General features: G+C 36.5%; 1 protein-coding gene across 3 annotated transcripts; it reads right to left on the bottom strand.

The window, feature by feature from the left end:
• Nucleotides 1-6,443: 6,443 nt before the first annotated feature.
• On the bottom strand, nt 6,444-14,879 carry LOC125238718 (fibrohexamerin-like). Of its 3 annotated transcripts, none has more exons than XM_048146130.1 (7): nt 14,765-14,879; nt 13,690-13,747; nt 11,603-11,742; nt 10,189-10,408; nt 9,551-9,687; nt 8,255-8,365; nt 6,444-6,915 (listed from the first exon to the last, which is right to left on the bottom strand). In XM_048146130.1, the coding sequence occupies exons 3-7, from the start codon at nt 11,658-11,660 to the stop codon at nt 6,779-6,781; spliced, it is 663 nt and encodes a 220-aa protein (XP_048002087.1). In that variant the 5' UTR covers nt 11,661-11,742; nt 13,690-13,747; nt 14,765-14,879; the 3' UTR covers nt 6,444-6,778. The 3 variants fall into 3 exon arrangements, with proteins under 3 accessions (XP_048002087.1, XP_048002089.1, XP_048002088.1); XM_048146132.1 differs by having other exon boundaries at nt 10,189-10,405; nt 14,765-14,875; XM_048146131.1 differs by lacking the exon at nt 13,690-13,747 and having other exon boundaries at nt 14,765-14,870.
• Between the last annotated feature and the right edge of the window lie 522 nt (nt 14,880-15,401).

Raw genomic sequence — 15,401 nt, 5'->3', positions numbered from 1 at the left:
ATTTCGTTACCTTTTTTCAAACACTTTGTACAGCGGCTACAAAGTGGAAAGTATGCAAAATGATAGAAAATTTTGGGACCATTTTTTTCGAAAAGGCTCCAGATTCTGATTAGGAAAAACATAAAATTTACCTACCTTAGAAAAAATATTTTTGGTGATTGTTCTCGCGAAAATGCCTTAAAGTTAAACCATTTTACGAGTAACACACACACTGGCAGGAACCCGCTTATTGGGCACTCGTGAACTATGCTGTCGGACAACCCGCTAGGCGGGTGGCCGCTAAGACAGTAACTCTGAAGTAGTGCGCTGTTTTTTGTCTGGCAGTAAAAAGTTCCTCGTACTTATTTACTAATATCTCTTAAATAAGTAAATTTATGAAAACAAAAACAACCCTGCGTATATTTGTAAAAAAGTATATAAAAAAACGTGTATATAACAAGAATCTGTTCGGTGTCTAAATTTTGCAGTATTTACCCCCTTATTTATAAACGTTCACTAAAGTTAAGCCGATAAAGTTCGTTTGTCCCTTTCCGACGTATTGGTGTGATAGAAAGGGACAAACGAACTTTATCGGCTTGATAACTTTAGTGAAAGTTTATAATATAAAAAAGGGTTAGTGTTTACACCTTGTGTAAATGGAGTACCGGAAAGATGCAATAGATGTTGCTGGTGGTCACACAAACTGAATGGAAACATAAATTAAATATAAAAGGATCATACCATCCCATACATTAAAATGCGACCGCCTAAGAACGCGCATACACTACACCACACATAGGTGGCGCCACAAAAAAATGCCTTGTTGCCATCGATTATTTGTAGATTGGCGTTAAGTGTCACTTTCGAGCCATAAATCTGTGTCAAAAGCGACACTTAACGCCATCTACAAGTATAATCGAAAGCTACATGATATTTCTTTTGTGGCGCCATCTATGTGTGGTGTAGTGTATGCGCGTTCTTAGGCGGTCGCATTTTAATGTATGGGATGGTATGATCTTCTTATATTTAATCTATGACGGAAACTTACCCGTTTTCATCAATCGATTAACAGATTAATCGAATATTTTCGCCAACTGATTGATGATAACATTGATATAATTATTTGGGTAATATTTTTTCTTAGAATTTCGATAAATATTTAGCTTAATAAAGCGTCTCAATCTTGACGGGATAAATTCTTTTTCAAAAGAAAACTGTATTTATTTTTCTCTGACAAAATCTCGTTGGCTAAAATTGTGCCTAATCTGTACAGTTTCATGTGCTCTGACTAACCCTTATGGTAATACAAACGTGACTTTATCTAAAATAGATAGCTTTCTGCGGGAGGTTTGCTAAATTTTATCGAAATATGTGAAAAAAATGTACTCATATAAAAAGTGGTGTAATATGAATGTAAAAATGTCCATATTATAATAAATACCAGTATGTATTCATTACTGTTTGATAGTGACGTTAAAACTTAAGATAGCTAATTTCTTAGGGTTTGGTCTGACAGTCTGTGGATCGCTTGTGAAGTGCCCTTCTTCTCATAATATATTTAGTACCCTTACTACGAATTTGATCGAAGTTTAAAGAGAATAGGTCAGTTTCCTATACTTAAAATAAAATATGTTATGCGCTGCACAAAAAGCACCACATAATTAGAAGAAAAATATGAACAGTAGTTATGTTTAAACATAATTTCTATTTAATAAGTCAAAGAGAAAGATATAAAGTAAACGAATTGACCGTGACGTCACTTCTCAGTAGGTATTTCATAGTCATTTCATATTAGCAAATCATTTTGACTGTTCTTAAAAAGAAGCTGATTTGACTAGTAGGAAACTAGCCTATTACTATCAAAAGAAAGTAAAACAGCGTACACCCATCTTAACACTTTCGAAACCGGGCTCTACGCGGCGCTACGACATTTTCGCTACATACGGGGAAACCCATGTAATCGGCTACGCTTCTACGAGCGGTGTGCCCGACAGTCGGGTTCTTGGTAGCGAAAGTGTTAAAGGCCGGCAACGCACCTCCAATTATAATTAAAAAAATAAGTAAAAAATTGTCTTTAGTATTTTAAAATTGACAAATATTATTATTAGCGCCATCTAACCGAGAGTCAATCAAAGGTGTAACGCGATCTAGACGAATGTAGGTACATTTTTCTTGTTAGTTCCGAGAGGTAGCTACGTTTTTTTGTTACACTATCTGTCTAAACGGAGTTATAATTATATATGTATTTTATGAGTTTGGTTAGCGTATCTTTCTATTCATTTCAGCAGTATTAACTAAATATGAGCGAGTTGCGTAGAAAGTTATCAAAATTAGGGAAAATATCGGTCAAGTTCGTGGTAAGGGTACACTGAGTCTACATCATTGGAATTGTAACATTTGATTATGTATCATATACGAAATTGTCGAAAGTCCGTCTATGAGTGTTATTTTAATAATCATTATAAGTTGTGTCATTAAAAAAGATAAAAATAACTAAGTTGAAAGAAGATTTAACCTTAATAAAGTGCATTTTTACAAGTCATTATTTAAAATGACTTCTAAGAGGTTAAGGAAGGGAATGATTTATTCCATCTCTAATAATTTACTAATCATATTTTTCCTGTATCAAGATACATACAAGATGTAACCAAAATAGATGGTACGTGTAGGCACTGGTCTCACCAAAAACGAGTAACCGATGAGTTATCGATAGAAACGAATAGGAGTCAATTCACGGCAAGAGTAACGTATGCGGTATTTCCGGACCGATACGACCTTCAAATCTTCAAGAAAAGAGCGTACACCCATCTTAAAGGCCGGCAACGCACCTCCAACACCTCTGGTGTTTCGGGTGTCCATGGGCGGCGGTGATCGCTTACCATCAGGCGACCTGTCTGCTCGTTTGCCTCCTATCCCATAAAAAAAAAAAAAGAGTAACATGAGTCACGATTTTATGGCATGTTCCATTTGACGACCGGTCTGGCTCAGTCGGTAGTGACCCTGCCTGCTAAGCCACGGTCCTGGGTTCGAATCCCGGTGAGGGCATTTATTTATGTGATGAGCACAGATATTTGTAGTAGTAGTAGTAATCAATTTATTGTGTACAATTACAAATACAATTGTAGGAATAGAGATACAAAGGCGAGTTTTTGTTTCTGAGTCATGGATGTTTTCTATGTATATAAGTATGTATTTATCTATTTAAGTATGTATACCGTCGCTAGCACACATAGTACAAGCTTTGCTTAGTTTGGGGCTAAGTTGATCTGTGTAAGGTGTCCCCAATATTTATTTATTTATTTATTATTTATTCACGACGCAAGTTCAACTGATAATCTGTCCTAAGTGTTGCTTTATAGATATATGCATAGATCCTTTCATTTGCAGCTTTAGTTAAAACTAGCTTTTGCCCGCGGCTTTGCTCGCGTTAAAAAGAGACAAAAAGTAGCCTATGTCACTCTCCATCCCTTCAACTATCTCCACTTAAAAAATCACGACAATTCGTCGCTCCGTTTTACCGTGAAGGACGGACAAACAAACAGACACACTCACTTTCCCATTTATAAGATTAGTATGGATTAGTATGGATAAACATTCAATGAAGTCGTGACTCACGTTACTTTTACGTAACGTTACGTTAAAACGTTACGCTCAGCGACGAACTAACTCGCTTGCGCTATCATCGCGTCTCTTTTATTTACACGGGAGCAACTATCTTTTGCTCGTTTCTATCACCGAAAGCTTATCGCTTACACGCTTTGGGTGAGACCAGTGCCTAAATGCCGAAATAGTACATTACGATACATATCGTCACTACTTTGAAAAAATCTCGTATCTCACGCTGCTCCTCAAAGTTAAAACGCAGTAAGTCTATATGCATTCCATACATACTTACTACAATTTTCTTTTCATTGACAGACGAAGATACAAGTTTTTTTAAAAGTAGTGACGATATAAAAAAGGAAGTTCGAAACGAGTGGCGATAAATTAAAACACGACCGAAGGGAGTGTTTTAAATCGACACGGGTTACGAATTTCCTTTTCGCACGTGTATCGTACGACGTTTTTCAGTACAGATGAGCCTCCGAAGTTTCGACCTGGCATATAATGAACCACTTCTCGCACTAGTGCGTAAAAAAACACCATCTGTACTGAAAAAGTTAGTTACATAATTGTTTTAAACGTTAGTTGATCATTATATATTCTCAATGTTCATATAGTATTGTAAATTAGATTTTTTCTAAATGCGAACGAATTAATGTCACATTTCAACTGTTTCAATAAATATAAAATATTTGTGAAGGCTTTAAGAATGCTATTTAGAATACTTTAAGGTTATAGGTAACAGTGGTGGGGTGTTACTAAGGTCGAATTTGGCTCAGTGGTTTTTAACATTTTCAAAACCAGGAACCCGCCTGTTGGGCACTCGTAAACTTTGCTCAGATGCCAGAGAACCCGCCTGGCGGGTTCAAGCAGGCGGTGATAAGAAACGACCGGCTTCTGACGTGCCCGTTTTTGTCTGGTATCTGGAAGTAAATGTGTTAAGCAGAGAGGGTTTTTTGTATATTAGAAACTTTCTGTGTTAGAAAGACATAATTTTGCTGCAAAATTTAAAGGGTGTTTTTTTAACTGTTTCTAACCCTTTGGACGCTTATCGTGTGCGGTCATGTTTGCATTAGAATTAAAACTTTCCATTTCAGAAATGAAAGCTTGATTTGTTTACAGTGTTTTTTTGTTTGTAAGAGATTTCCATCTTTATTTACTTTTTATCAATTAGTATATTTATATATATGACGATTTTAAGCAAAAGCGAACCGATACGTTGTAGCCGATAACATTTTCCGTGGCCCGTATGTAGTGAAAATGCGTCGTAGAGGCAAAACGACAACGTGTTGTGATTAGCAGTTAACGGGTTAACTTTGGCGGTCAAAGGGTTAAAAAGACAATAGGGTTTTATGTACGCTCCGCCACTGGTAGGTAAATAAATATTTATGAACTGGTTATATTACCTATGAAGTTATTTGACGATTTGGATATAATTATAATCATTTATATTGATTAATATTTCATTATGATTATATTATTTTGTCAATAAGAGAATTGCTGATTTTTTCAAAGTTTAGCCAAGCTATATGAAGTATTTATATCGACAAATTTAGAGCATCGATAATTGGGCTTATCGATATAAGAACTCTCTACCTGTTTACGTTGATCACTCAGTACCTAACCACCATATTCATAAAGTTCACTAAAGTTATCAAGCCGATAAAGTTGGTTTGTACCTTTCCGATGTATTGGTGTGATAGAAAGGGACAAACGAACTTTATCGGCTTGATAAGTTGATAACTTTAGTCATCGTTTATGAATAGGTAAGGGGGTGTCTTTATTATGGCAAAATATTTAAATAAGTTACATCAAATTATTTTTTGGATGTTTGAGACACTCCACAAACAGTCTGAAAAATGCATAATCTTAAAAAATATTTGTATGCGATCTGTCAGTTCAATCAACAATTCTGTCAGTTTGAACTGACAGGTTGCATACAAATCTTTTTTAAGGTTATGAATTTTTTAGACTGTCTGTGGCGTGCCTTAAGGAATCTATTGTTATAGTTATCTATCTATACAGCGCGTAAACCTAATAAGGGCGATAAATGAAACCAGGCATATAATTCAATATTGTTATCATTAATTAAGAGGTGTTTTTGAGTTTTCACCCCATAATGAATTTTTGAAAAAATTACCAGCAGCAATGTACTGTAAACGTTGTTGCGATGACAATCAATGACAACTGTCAACGAGCGTTAAACGCGAGTGTGTTTGCATTACGTTGCGGGCCGAATTAATTTGTATGGATAAAAAAAATATTTCAATTTTAAGTAAAAGTTATCTAATTCCATTTTTTATGTCCTATACTCACCACCGTTAAGAGGTTCGCCCGTATTAGGTTTACACCCTGTATACGTCTCAGTTTGGCTACACTTTGAAAACACGATAGACACGTCACGACATGATAAGGGCTGTAGCCGAATGGCATTTCTGCGACGCGAAACGAAAACGAAACGCCGCGAAAGGTAGTCTGGCTCTGTCGCTCTAATACGCAGCGATAGAGATAGATATCTACGAGCGTTTCGTTTCATGAGCGTATCGTGAGCGTTTGTGCCATTCGGCTACGCACCAAGGTGACGAGTGAAATAGGCCCCTCAAGAAAATATGGAATATAACCGGACGGTATAATATTATATGTGATATGTAACTTAGTTGTAAGTTTACTAATCGTGTGATATTTCACGTAATGCTTTTACAAAAGTTGTGCATTGAATAAAATCATTTTTTTAATTGTTATTTTCATTATCACTTTCGCAACCAAGAACCCGCCGTGTGGGCACTCGTGAACTTTGCTCAGATGCTGAAGAACCCGCGGGGCGGGTTCTCGCTATACAAGGGACGGTTATAATAAAACAATAAAGTTTTAGTTTCTTTATTTAGAAGGAATGTAAATTTCTGCGACAATGGTTTTGATTATAAAACACTAGTTAATAATTTTACTTAAAAGAACTCGTTTTATTTGATGGCAACTGTTGAAAAATACTTAAAAATGGTATAATCGGTAATAACTACATATGTAATGTAAGTTAGATGCATCCAAAGTTACAAATGTAGGCTTAACGTTTTTGTCTGTTTAAAGCCTTTTAAGTATAAAAATCGAATTTTGCCGTAAACTTTATACGAAAATAGTTTTAAAGTATGCTAGTTTCTAGTCTAAAAAGTACTGCAGGTATCTAAAACAATCTAAAGAGTTAGTTGCATCCAAAGTCGCAGATGTACGCGTTGACATACGCCCTGAGCAGATAGTTGGCGCGGTAGAAGAATGTCTCTCGCTCGAAGATACTCAGGTAGGAGAGATCGGGGGTCAGGAACTTTGCTGTTGGCTTGTCTGTGGAAAAAACACGAAAAACAGCGTGAAATAATATTAGTACATTACGGTATATTATATTAGATTTAGATTTCTTTATTTCATGATAAAAATTACACTATAAATTTGTTACATGCCAAAGTTATGTTTATCTTCTCATCATGATCGTCAAAAATTACATTATGAATTGAAAATATTAAAATTAATAGTTTCTCCCAATAAGGATCGTCATTTACAAAGAGAAATACACAAAACACAATAAAATTAACAAATGAAATAAAATCCGAAGTCAGTGTAATCAAATGCATGCTATCACAAATTCAATTCCATGTACTCATTTACAGAGTACAGAGGGTTATCTATCATTAGTCCGGTTTTTTATCCCATAGCCCAATATTTAGTTCATCACTTTCATCCATTAGCCCAGTTCATTTTAGATTCCATGAACTCTCAAATAGTCCTTACACCCTGGCGGGTGTTGCCTCTGCGTGTGTCCCATGATACCGACAAGGGCAACATCCGCTCAGTGTACCCCTTTCATTTCATTAAAGTGTGAAAATGGCCTCTACGCGTTGGCTTCGGCCCGTCTCCCAAAGGTCCGGAACACCATTGTTCCGTGATGGGAAAGACGTACATTACTATACAAGTGCAGAACAGAGGAAATCCGAAACGAGTGGTGATTAATTAAAACACAACCGAAGACCAACCGAGAACCCGCCTAGCGGGCACTCGTGAACTTTGCTCAGATGCAGGAGAACCCGCCGGTCGAGTAGTCGGCATACAAAATGTACAAGCACAGTGCGTATTTTTTTGTCTAGTAGTGAATGTGTTAAAGTGTTAGTAGTCACCGGCATAAATAAGTGATGATTTCTGTACCCTGTCGCTTTAACGTCGTGTATGAAATGTCATACGAAATTGTCAAACGATTAAAAGCGACAAGGTATAAAAATCATCACTTATTTATGCCGGTGACTGTAGTCACTAATCACATTCATAATTTAAACAAGTAGCCGATGCTATAGCCGATTTTTATAAATTATTTTCATATTTTACTACAGCTTTGGGCATAATTCAACAGTTTCAAAAACTCAGGATTCAATAGGACAATTTACTGAGTCCCACGGTAAGCTCAAGAAGGCTTGTGTTGTGAGTACTCAGACAACGATATATATAATATACAAGTAATTATATGTACCTATAGAAAATATCCATGACTCTGAAGGAAATATCTGTGTTCCCATGCGCGATCCCATACGCCCGTGTTCATCACACAAATAAATGCCCTCACCGTGGTTCGAACCCAGGACCGAGTTTTAGCAGGTAGGGTCACGCGCTAGGCCGTTCGTCCCACATCACTTACCGTTAGGGTTGATGTGGAAGATGGGCAGAGCCGTGACGTCGGCAAATGTGAACCCGTTGCAGATGTTCAGGCGATGCGCTTTCGGCACGTTCATCGTCAGGCGGATCAGAGCTGCAAATAAAAACAAAACTAGAGTCGACGACGTCCTGCAATATCTGCAGTCTGACTTTTTAAACATTTAAAAGTAGAGAAACGGTACATGCCATGGATAAATATATTTGTATTTTAACGCCGAGTGTGGAAGTGAAAAACGAGCAAGTGAAAGGATTCTACAGTTGAGAGACAAAGGATTCTACGAGCGAAGCGAGTGGTTCGAGAATAGAATCCTGAACTTGCGAGTTTTTTAACACACGAGAAGTAAAATACATTTGCACCCGAGTGTAACACAAAACTTTTCCCCTCACTATAGCGAGGAAAGTACAACGCAAAAAACGCGTTTATCACTGCTTCCAGTAGTTCCACAGGTGGTAAATCATCGTCATCACTAGATTCACTCATTTTTATCAATTTTAAAGCAGAAAAAATGACTATATTTAAGGTCAAATTACTTTATCCACTAGTAGATAAAATGCGTTTTTACCCGCTGGTATTAAAGACAAAACACGTGTTTCCGAACTAGTGAGGGGGAAAACTACTTATGCGAGTTCACGTACTGTCTAAATGGGTCCTTAGTCCGTTTTCACACTATCCGATCCGATATCGGATGTCGGAAGGATTTCTATGGAAAAGATCCAAGGCGCCTGTAATGTCTTCTTCTTCCTCCTACCCTTATCCCACGTTATGTGGGGTCGGTACAACACGTCTTCCTCTTCCATTCTCCTCTATCTTTCGTCATCTCAACACTCACATCTTTCTTCCTCATATCCTCTTTCACACGATCCATTCAGCGTTGTTTCCAAGGCGCCTGTAATGTATCAGTCCTAAATTCGATATCGGATCGGATAATGTGAACTTCTCTAGCCTCGTAGCGCCCACCATACAAAATTTTTCCTAGGGAATTTTGATTCTTTTATTTATTTAATCTTTATTGCACAAAAGAAAAACCTTGCAGTACAAAAAGGCGGACTTAATGCTTTAAGGCATTCTCTACCAGTCAACCTCGAGGCTAAGCATTATACTTGAGATTCAATTCAATTTCTATGTTCGAAAAAATTTAGAAACAAAAGAAATTATGTTTTATTGGTTTACATGAAAGTTAAAATTCCATTGAAACCATTATGTACTTTAGAAAGTACATTGGGCGCCACGAGGCTAGAGTAGATGAATCGAATGAAATGAATGAAAATGATTACTCACGGTAGGTGCCCCTGATGTGGTAGTTATAAGTGGTATCCTCTTTGAGCGAGTAATGTTGTAGCAACAGACGATCAGACTCGAAGTCGATGTTCGGGCAGTCAATGGCGATGACAGCTACTTCCGTCTTCTTGTTGAAGCTGCGAATAAAGTTTCAAGTTGTTAATTAAACCTATTTTATATGCCATAGGAGTCAAACGAGTAGACAGTTTGCCTGATGGTAAGCGATCACTGCCACCCATAGACACTCGAAACACTAGAAGGGTTGGAGGTGCGTTGCCGACATTTGAGATGGGTGTACAACCAACTATACAAGCGCGATTTGTCCCTTTATTTTTTTGTATTTTTTTATATGATAGGAGGCAAACGAGTACTCAGGTCGCCCGATGGTAAGCGATCACTGCCGGCCATGGACACCCCAACCAGAAGATACTAAAATTTACAAGTGAATTTGAGGCCAAATAACTTTTTTACACAACATACAATTGTCTTATACCTAAGTGCGTTTTCACATTATCCGATCCAACATCGGATGTGACCAATATCCCATACATTACCGGCGCCATCTTGGATTTATTCCATTGAAATCCTTCTGACATCCATCGGATCGGATAATGTGAAAACGAACTAAAAATACTTACAAGAATTCCGAAACATAACACTTATTATGATTCCTGACAATCAGACCCTGGTCTATATACGACGCGTTGAAGTATGGCGTCTCGAACCGCCACTGCCCGATGGTGTATTTGCCGGGAAGCGAACCCCGGACCTTGGGCTGGCAGTGGGAGTTCGCCTTTAAGTTGTCCCGGATGCAGTGGTGATCGCGTAGCGCGCAAGGGTGGACTACATCGCCGGCTGGTAAATTAACAATTAAAGTTTTTTAAAGACTCGAGTTTGCAATATTCTTAGTATTCTTACGGCCCGAGTTATACCTACACAATGTTTTTAATCATACTTGCAATATAAAAATATGTCAAAAGATTTAAAAAAAGTTTAATACTGTACCCTAACTCCCTAAGGAGAACGTTTTTTCTATAACTCCCTGTGCGAGTGTGATAAATGTATTACTTAAGGTACAGCGGGGCAAATCCCGACTGGGGGTTTATTACAACTGATCCATTATTACTTTATTCACTTGAGTTCCACATGTTTCCATTGAACACGCGAGTCATATAGAACCAGTGGACAATCTAATTAATAATGCAAACATTGTAAAACATGGAAAAAAATGGATCAGTTCCTTTTATTTTATCCACCAGTCGAAATTACCCCGTTGTACCTTACAATATTTAAGCAATATGGTAACTAGTTGCAAAATTATTTCTTCCCTGTGTCCATTTACATTTCAATCCCTACTAATTCCAGGATTCTATTTTAGAATCGTTTTTTTTCTAAGCCAATTTTATTGAAACTGAAACTTGATCTAGTCGCCTTTTAAAATTTTGCCGAGAGAATAGTTAAATGTAGGTTATGTAGGGTAAACCCGCCTCATTCGGTGACACGCCTAATTCGGTGATACAAGCTTTGAAGCACTATTCCGAAAGACGATTTTTGGTTGTTTCACCGAATTAGGCGTGTCACCGAATGAGGCGAGTTTACCCTAGGTACTTAACTGTCAATTGTCTTGACTCTTGTATGACAAACGTTAAGACCAGCAGTTCTCAAAAAGTTTGTACAAAAATTAAGGAAAAAGTTAAATTTGTTTTTATTATTTCTATTTTGTTACCAAGATTTTTTTGATAAATTGAGATTTTAATAAGTTCTATTTCGTCATTAAAAGGTTCTCTTGTATCTATATTTTCTTAATTATAACAATTCTCACGAAAGTGGATTTAATATTGCTAAATGTCCAATTAAAATTTGCTGACAATTTTTTTGAAACTGCTTAGATAAGGTAAGAATGGTAAGATATACTCTGTCAAACAAGTCTGTTAGTAAATAAGAACAAAGAAAACTATATGCATCCTTTTCTTTAGGGTGCCAGAGAAAAGGATACCTATAGTTTTCTTTGTTCTTATTTACTGACAGACTTGTTTGACAGAGTTTACTTACTTTGCTTTCCCGCGGCGAAAGAAAGAGCTGCGAACACAACGAGTGTTTTGGCCAGCATCTTCACAACCGTCGGCTGTCCTGGCTCGAAGACTATTGCCGATCAACTGCGCAGAGGAAGCGGTCGTAGCACACCTTCACAACTGTGTCAATAACGACGGTAATGGATTACAAAGTTTAGTTTGCAGTTGATAATTTAAAAATTGGGCAAGAGTTCTGCAAGTTCCAAAAAGTTGGAAAAGTTTTTTCAAATTTGGAATAAAAAGAAAATTTTCATTTTTGAAGTAACAATATTTGTATTTTGTACTCTTTGAAGGCCGAACATTTTGTGGCCCTACAAATAAGATGTTCTCATATATTTTTGCGGCCTTTCTTGACTTTCTTGTGTAACATTAGAGCAGGCTCCAGGGGGGTGTTCGTTTTCAAAAATAGCGCACCTCATTCTGACTTCTGATATACCCTATCTGATATTCTGATATTCTGATATACTTCTGAGATCCCGGACATCCTATAAACAGATGTTGCCAACCAGTTTTGTGTGGCCCCCCTCCCCCCTCCCCGCACCCCGGCAATTAAAGATGGCATACAAAGATTTTTTTTATCAAACCATGCCGTGTGGGGTATTAAATGAAAGGGCTTACTGAGTAGTTCACGAATATATACAGCATACTATAACATTTCTTACACTTTCTGTAAGATTTTTTTTAAAGTTTACTAAAATCCACATTCGCGAATTTCTGTTTGGCCCTATGGTTGACTGGTAGAGAATGCCTTAAGGCATTAAGTCCGCCATTTGTACTTTTTTTTCCAATTGTGCAATAAAGTTTAAATAAATAAATAAAATGCTCCGTTTTCGAGTTAACTTTAAACCACAATTGCTTGAGAAGTTATGAATATATTTTAATAATTACTATTTTAAATAACTAACAATAGTCCTTTGTAACCAAACTAATAGTTAGTATAGTAAAAAAGTTGCATGGGGGAGCGGGGGAGCAATCAAAGATGGAGAGTTTCGATATTTCTCTCGTGGCCAAACGTTGTGTATAACTGTTGTTCTAAATTGTTTTTCTACTCCTGCTTTCCTCCTCCCACTTTAATCTGTCAATTATATTGTCCCGCAATGAAATTCCACTCAGAAACCGATATTTAAGAAATATATTGAAATATCGAAACTCGCCATCTTTGATTGCTCCCCCCGCTCCTCCATGCAACTTTTTCACTGTACTTACAAACTATTGGTTCGCAAACAATGGACTATTGTAAGTTATTTGAAATAATAATTATTAAAATATATTCATTAGTTCTCAATCTATAGTGGCTTAAAGTTAACTCAAAAATGAAGCATTTTCGTAAAATATCTAAAAAATTTTTAGAGAAAATGTAAATATTTGATATTTTTTTATAAATCTTTGTATGCTATCTTTAATTGCCGGGTAGGGGGGGGGGGGGGGCACAAAACTGGTTGGCAACATCTGTTTATAGGATGTCTGGGATCTATACAATATATATCAGAAGTCAGAATGAGGTGCGCTATTTTTGCAAACGAACATCCCCTTGGAGCCTCGTCTACATGTTATTGCAGAATACTGGTTTATTATTTATTTTATGTTAAGGTCTGAAATAGTCTGAATCCTTGACATGTACGTGTAGATTTTGTTAGGTGGAACACTGTCCCAACGGTAGTACAAAGTATACTCCTTAAATTTTTCTACTGCAGTAACAATTTATATACCTACATGGGAACCAATTCAAATTTTACTATAGCTTTAGTTTTTTTTTAAATTATAAATGGGCTTACTCTTGGCCACAGACTAGCCAAAGGCAAAGACGTGGCCTACGATGGAGTGAGCTCGCCCAGAAGATGCCTGTTCACTCTTGATTTGAAGGTTGCCGGGTTATAGCAACTATTAAGATCGAAATCTCAAACATAGGAGGTAGGTACTCAATTTTTCAGATGTTTTCATAAGTTTGCCGGGCAGTAATGCTCACGTACACGAATTCAGACAAAAGGACTAAATTTACGTATAATTATGGCATTTATTATAGCAAACTGTTCCAACAAAATTAAAAAAGAAGTAAGGACCACTCACCTTTGTTGCAAAAATGTATTTTCTGTCTTCACAATATACTCGATATTAGTTTGACAATCTGAAATAAAATAAAGCTAAAAATTATATTGATTTGTTACTGTGTTTGTGCGTCGAGTATTGTTCGCGATTATTTGTTTAAATGTACGTCATTTGATATTTAATAAAGCTGTTTTTGACAGTTCTTTGTTATTTTCTCTGACAAATATTCCTCATTGATACATGTTTATCAAATACACTAGGATCAGATCTAAAAATATTATATAAGGTCAGGTGAGGTAGGAAAAACTTAGTTTATTTTATTCGGGGCAAGAAAAGCCTTATGATGCTCCCACACTGGGCTGCTATAAATGCTATATGGCTGAATCAACTTTTTCTTGCCTGTTATTGGCATGGCTACGGTCCCCTGGGTCACGCTGGTTAAGCAAAACTATGCTACTTAAACTATGCAAACATGCATTTTCTGGTGTTAACAAGCCCTTTACTTAATTTGTCACCTACAAACATCGACTACATGCATGCTTGCATAATTTTAAGTAGCATAATTTTGCAAAAAAAGCAGCGTGACTCAGGGGAGTCAGGGGACCGTAACCATGGTAATAACAGGTAAGAAAAAGTTGATTCACCCATATTACAACCAGTGTGGGGTTCTTCAAAAAGGGAGTGTAAAAGTTTCTAATGGGTCGACAACGCGCACGTGACACCCCTTGAGTTGCAGGCGTCCATAGATTACGGTGACCGCTTTCCATCAGGCGGACCGTATACCTGTTTGCCACCGACGTGGTATTAAAGAAAGTGTGCGAGCGCCATTAGAGGAAAGTTTATCTAGAAAGGTATGTATAGTTTGATTTTATGCATTAGTTGTATTTTAAGTATTTAATTAATTTCATTTTCCTAAATATTGCTCTTAATCCAACTAGGTTTTAGGACCCTCCCGCATCTAGCGTCTCGCAAGCGTAGCGTCGGGCCAACTGTGATGTGGGGGACGACACAAAATTTTATCAAACAAATATATACACTTTAAATTTATTACAATACAGAAATTACAAAAACAAATATGCATTAAAAAAAAACTTACCTTATATTTTCCTTCACGGTTTCTCGTATCACAAATAAAAGAACTTCAATTGTTTTTGATTTATTTTTCCTAGCATTAATATTTTATTTATATCTTAGCACAACGTGCTTAAATAGCCTACTGAAGCATAATAAACAATTACTCACCGATCAGCCATTTTATTTACAACCATTAATTAGTCATTATTTACACAATTGATAGAAAAAGCTGTATTATCGGCCCAAAAATGTAACACGGTTAAGAATGTTCTGGACTAAATGTAAATAAAGTGGCCTTGAAAGTATTTATTTATTTATTGCTTACGCGTTGCCGATTTCCAATAATTCTGTTTAAAATTTACTGGAATAAATATGGTGGCAAAGTTACCATATTTCTAAATCGATCGCGGCATAAAACATAAATTAAATCTACTATATATTTGCCATAAACGAATATAAAGCAGATACAAGTTGATTAAAAAAAAAACAGTTAAAATATGTTATAATATTTTTTTTTTGCCGTAACAGAGGAGACTTGTATTTTGTGTAGTTTCAGTTTGAAATCATACCTACTGCCGCATGTATCAAATATGATACATTCCTACATTTTGAATAATGTAAATAATGTTCCTTTGATATTCATATGTGAGTGTGTTTAG

Source organism: Leguminivora glycinivorella, chromosome 24 (assembly GCF_023078275.1).
Source record: "Leguminivora glycinivorella isolate SPB_JAAS2020 chromosome 24, LegGlyc_1.1, whole genome shotgun sequence".
Classification (NCBI taxonomy): Eukaryota; Metazoa; Arthropoda; class Insecta; order Lepidoptera; family Tortricidae; genus Leguminivora; species Leguminivora glycinivorella.
The sequence above is the reverse complement of the archived record's forward strand: the minus strand, read 5'-3'. Positions and strand labels throughout refer to the sequence as shown.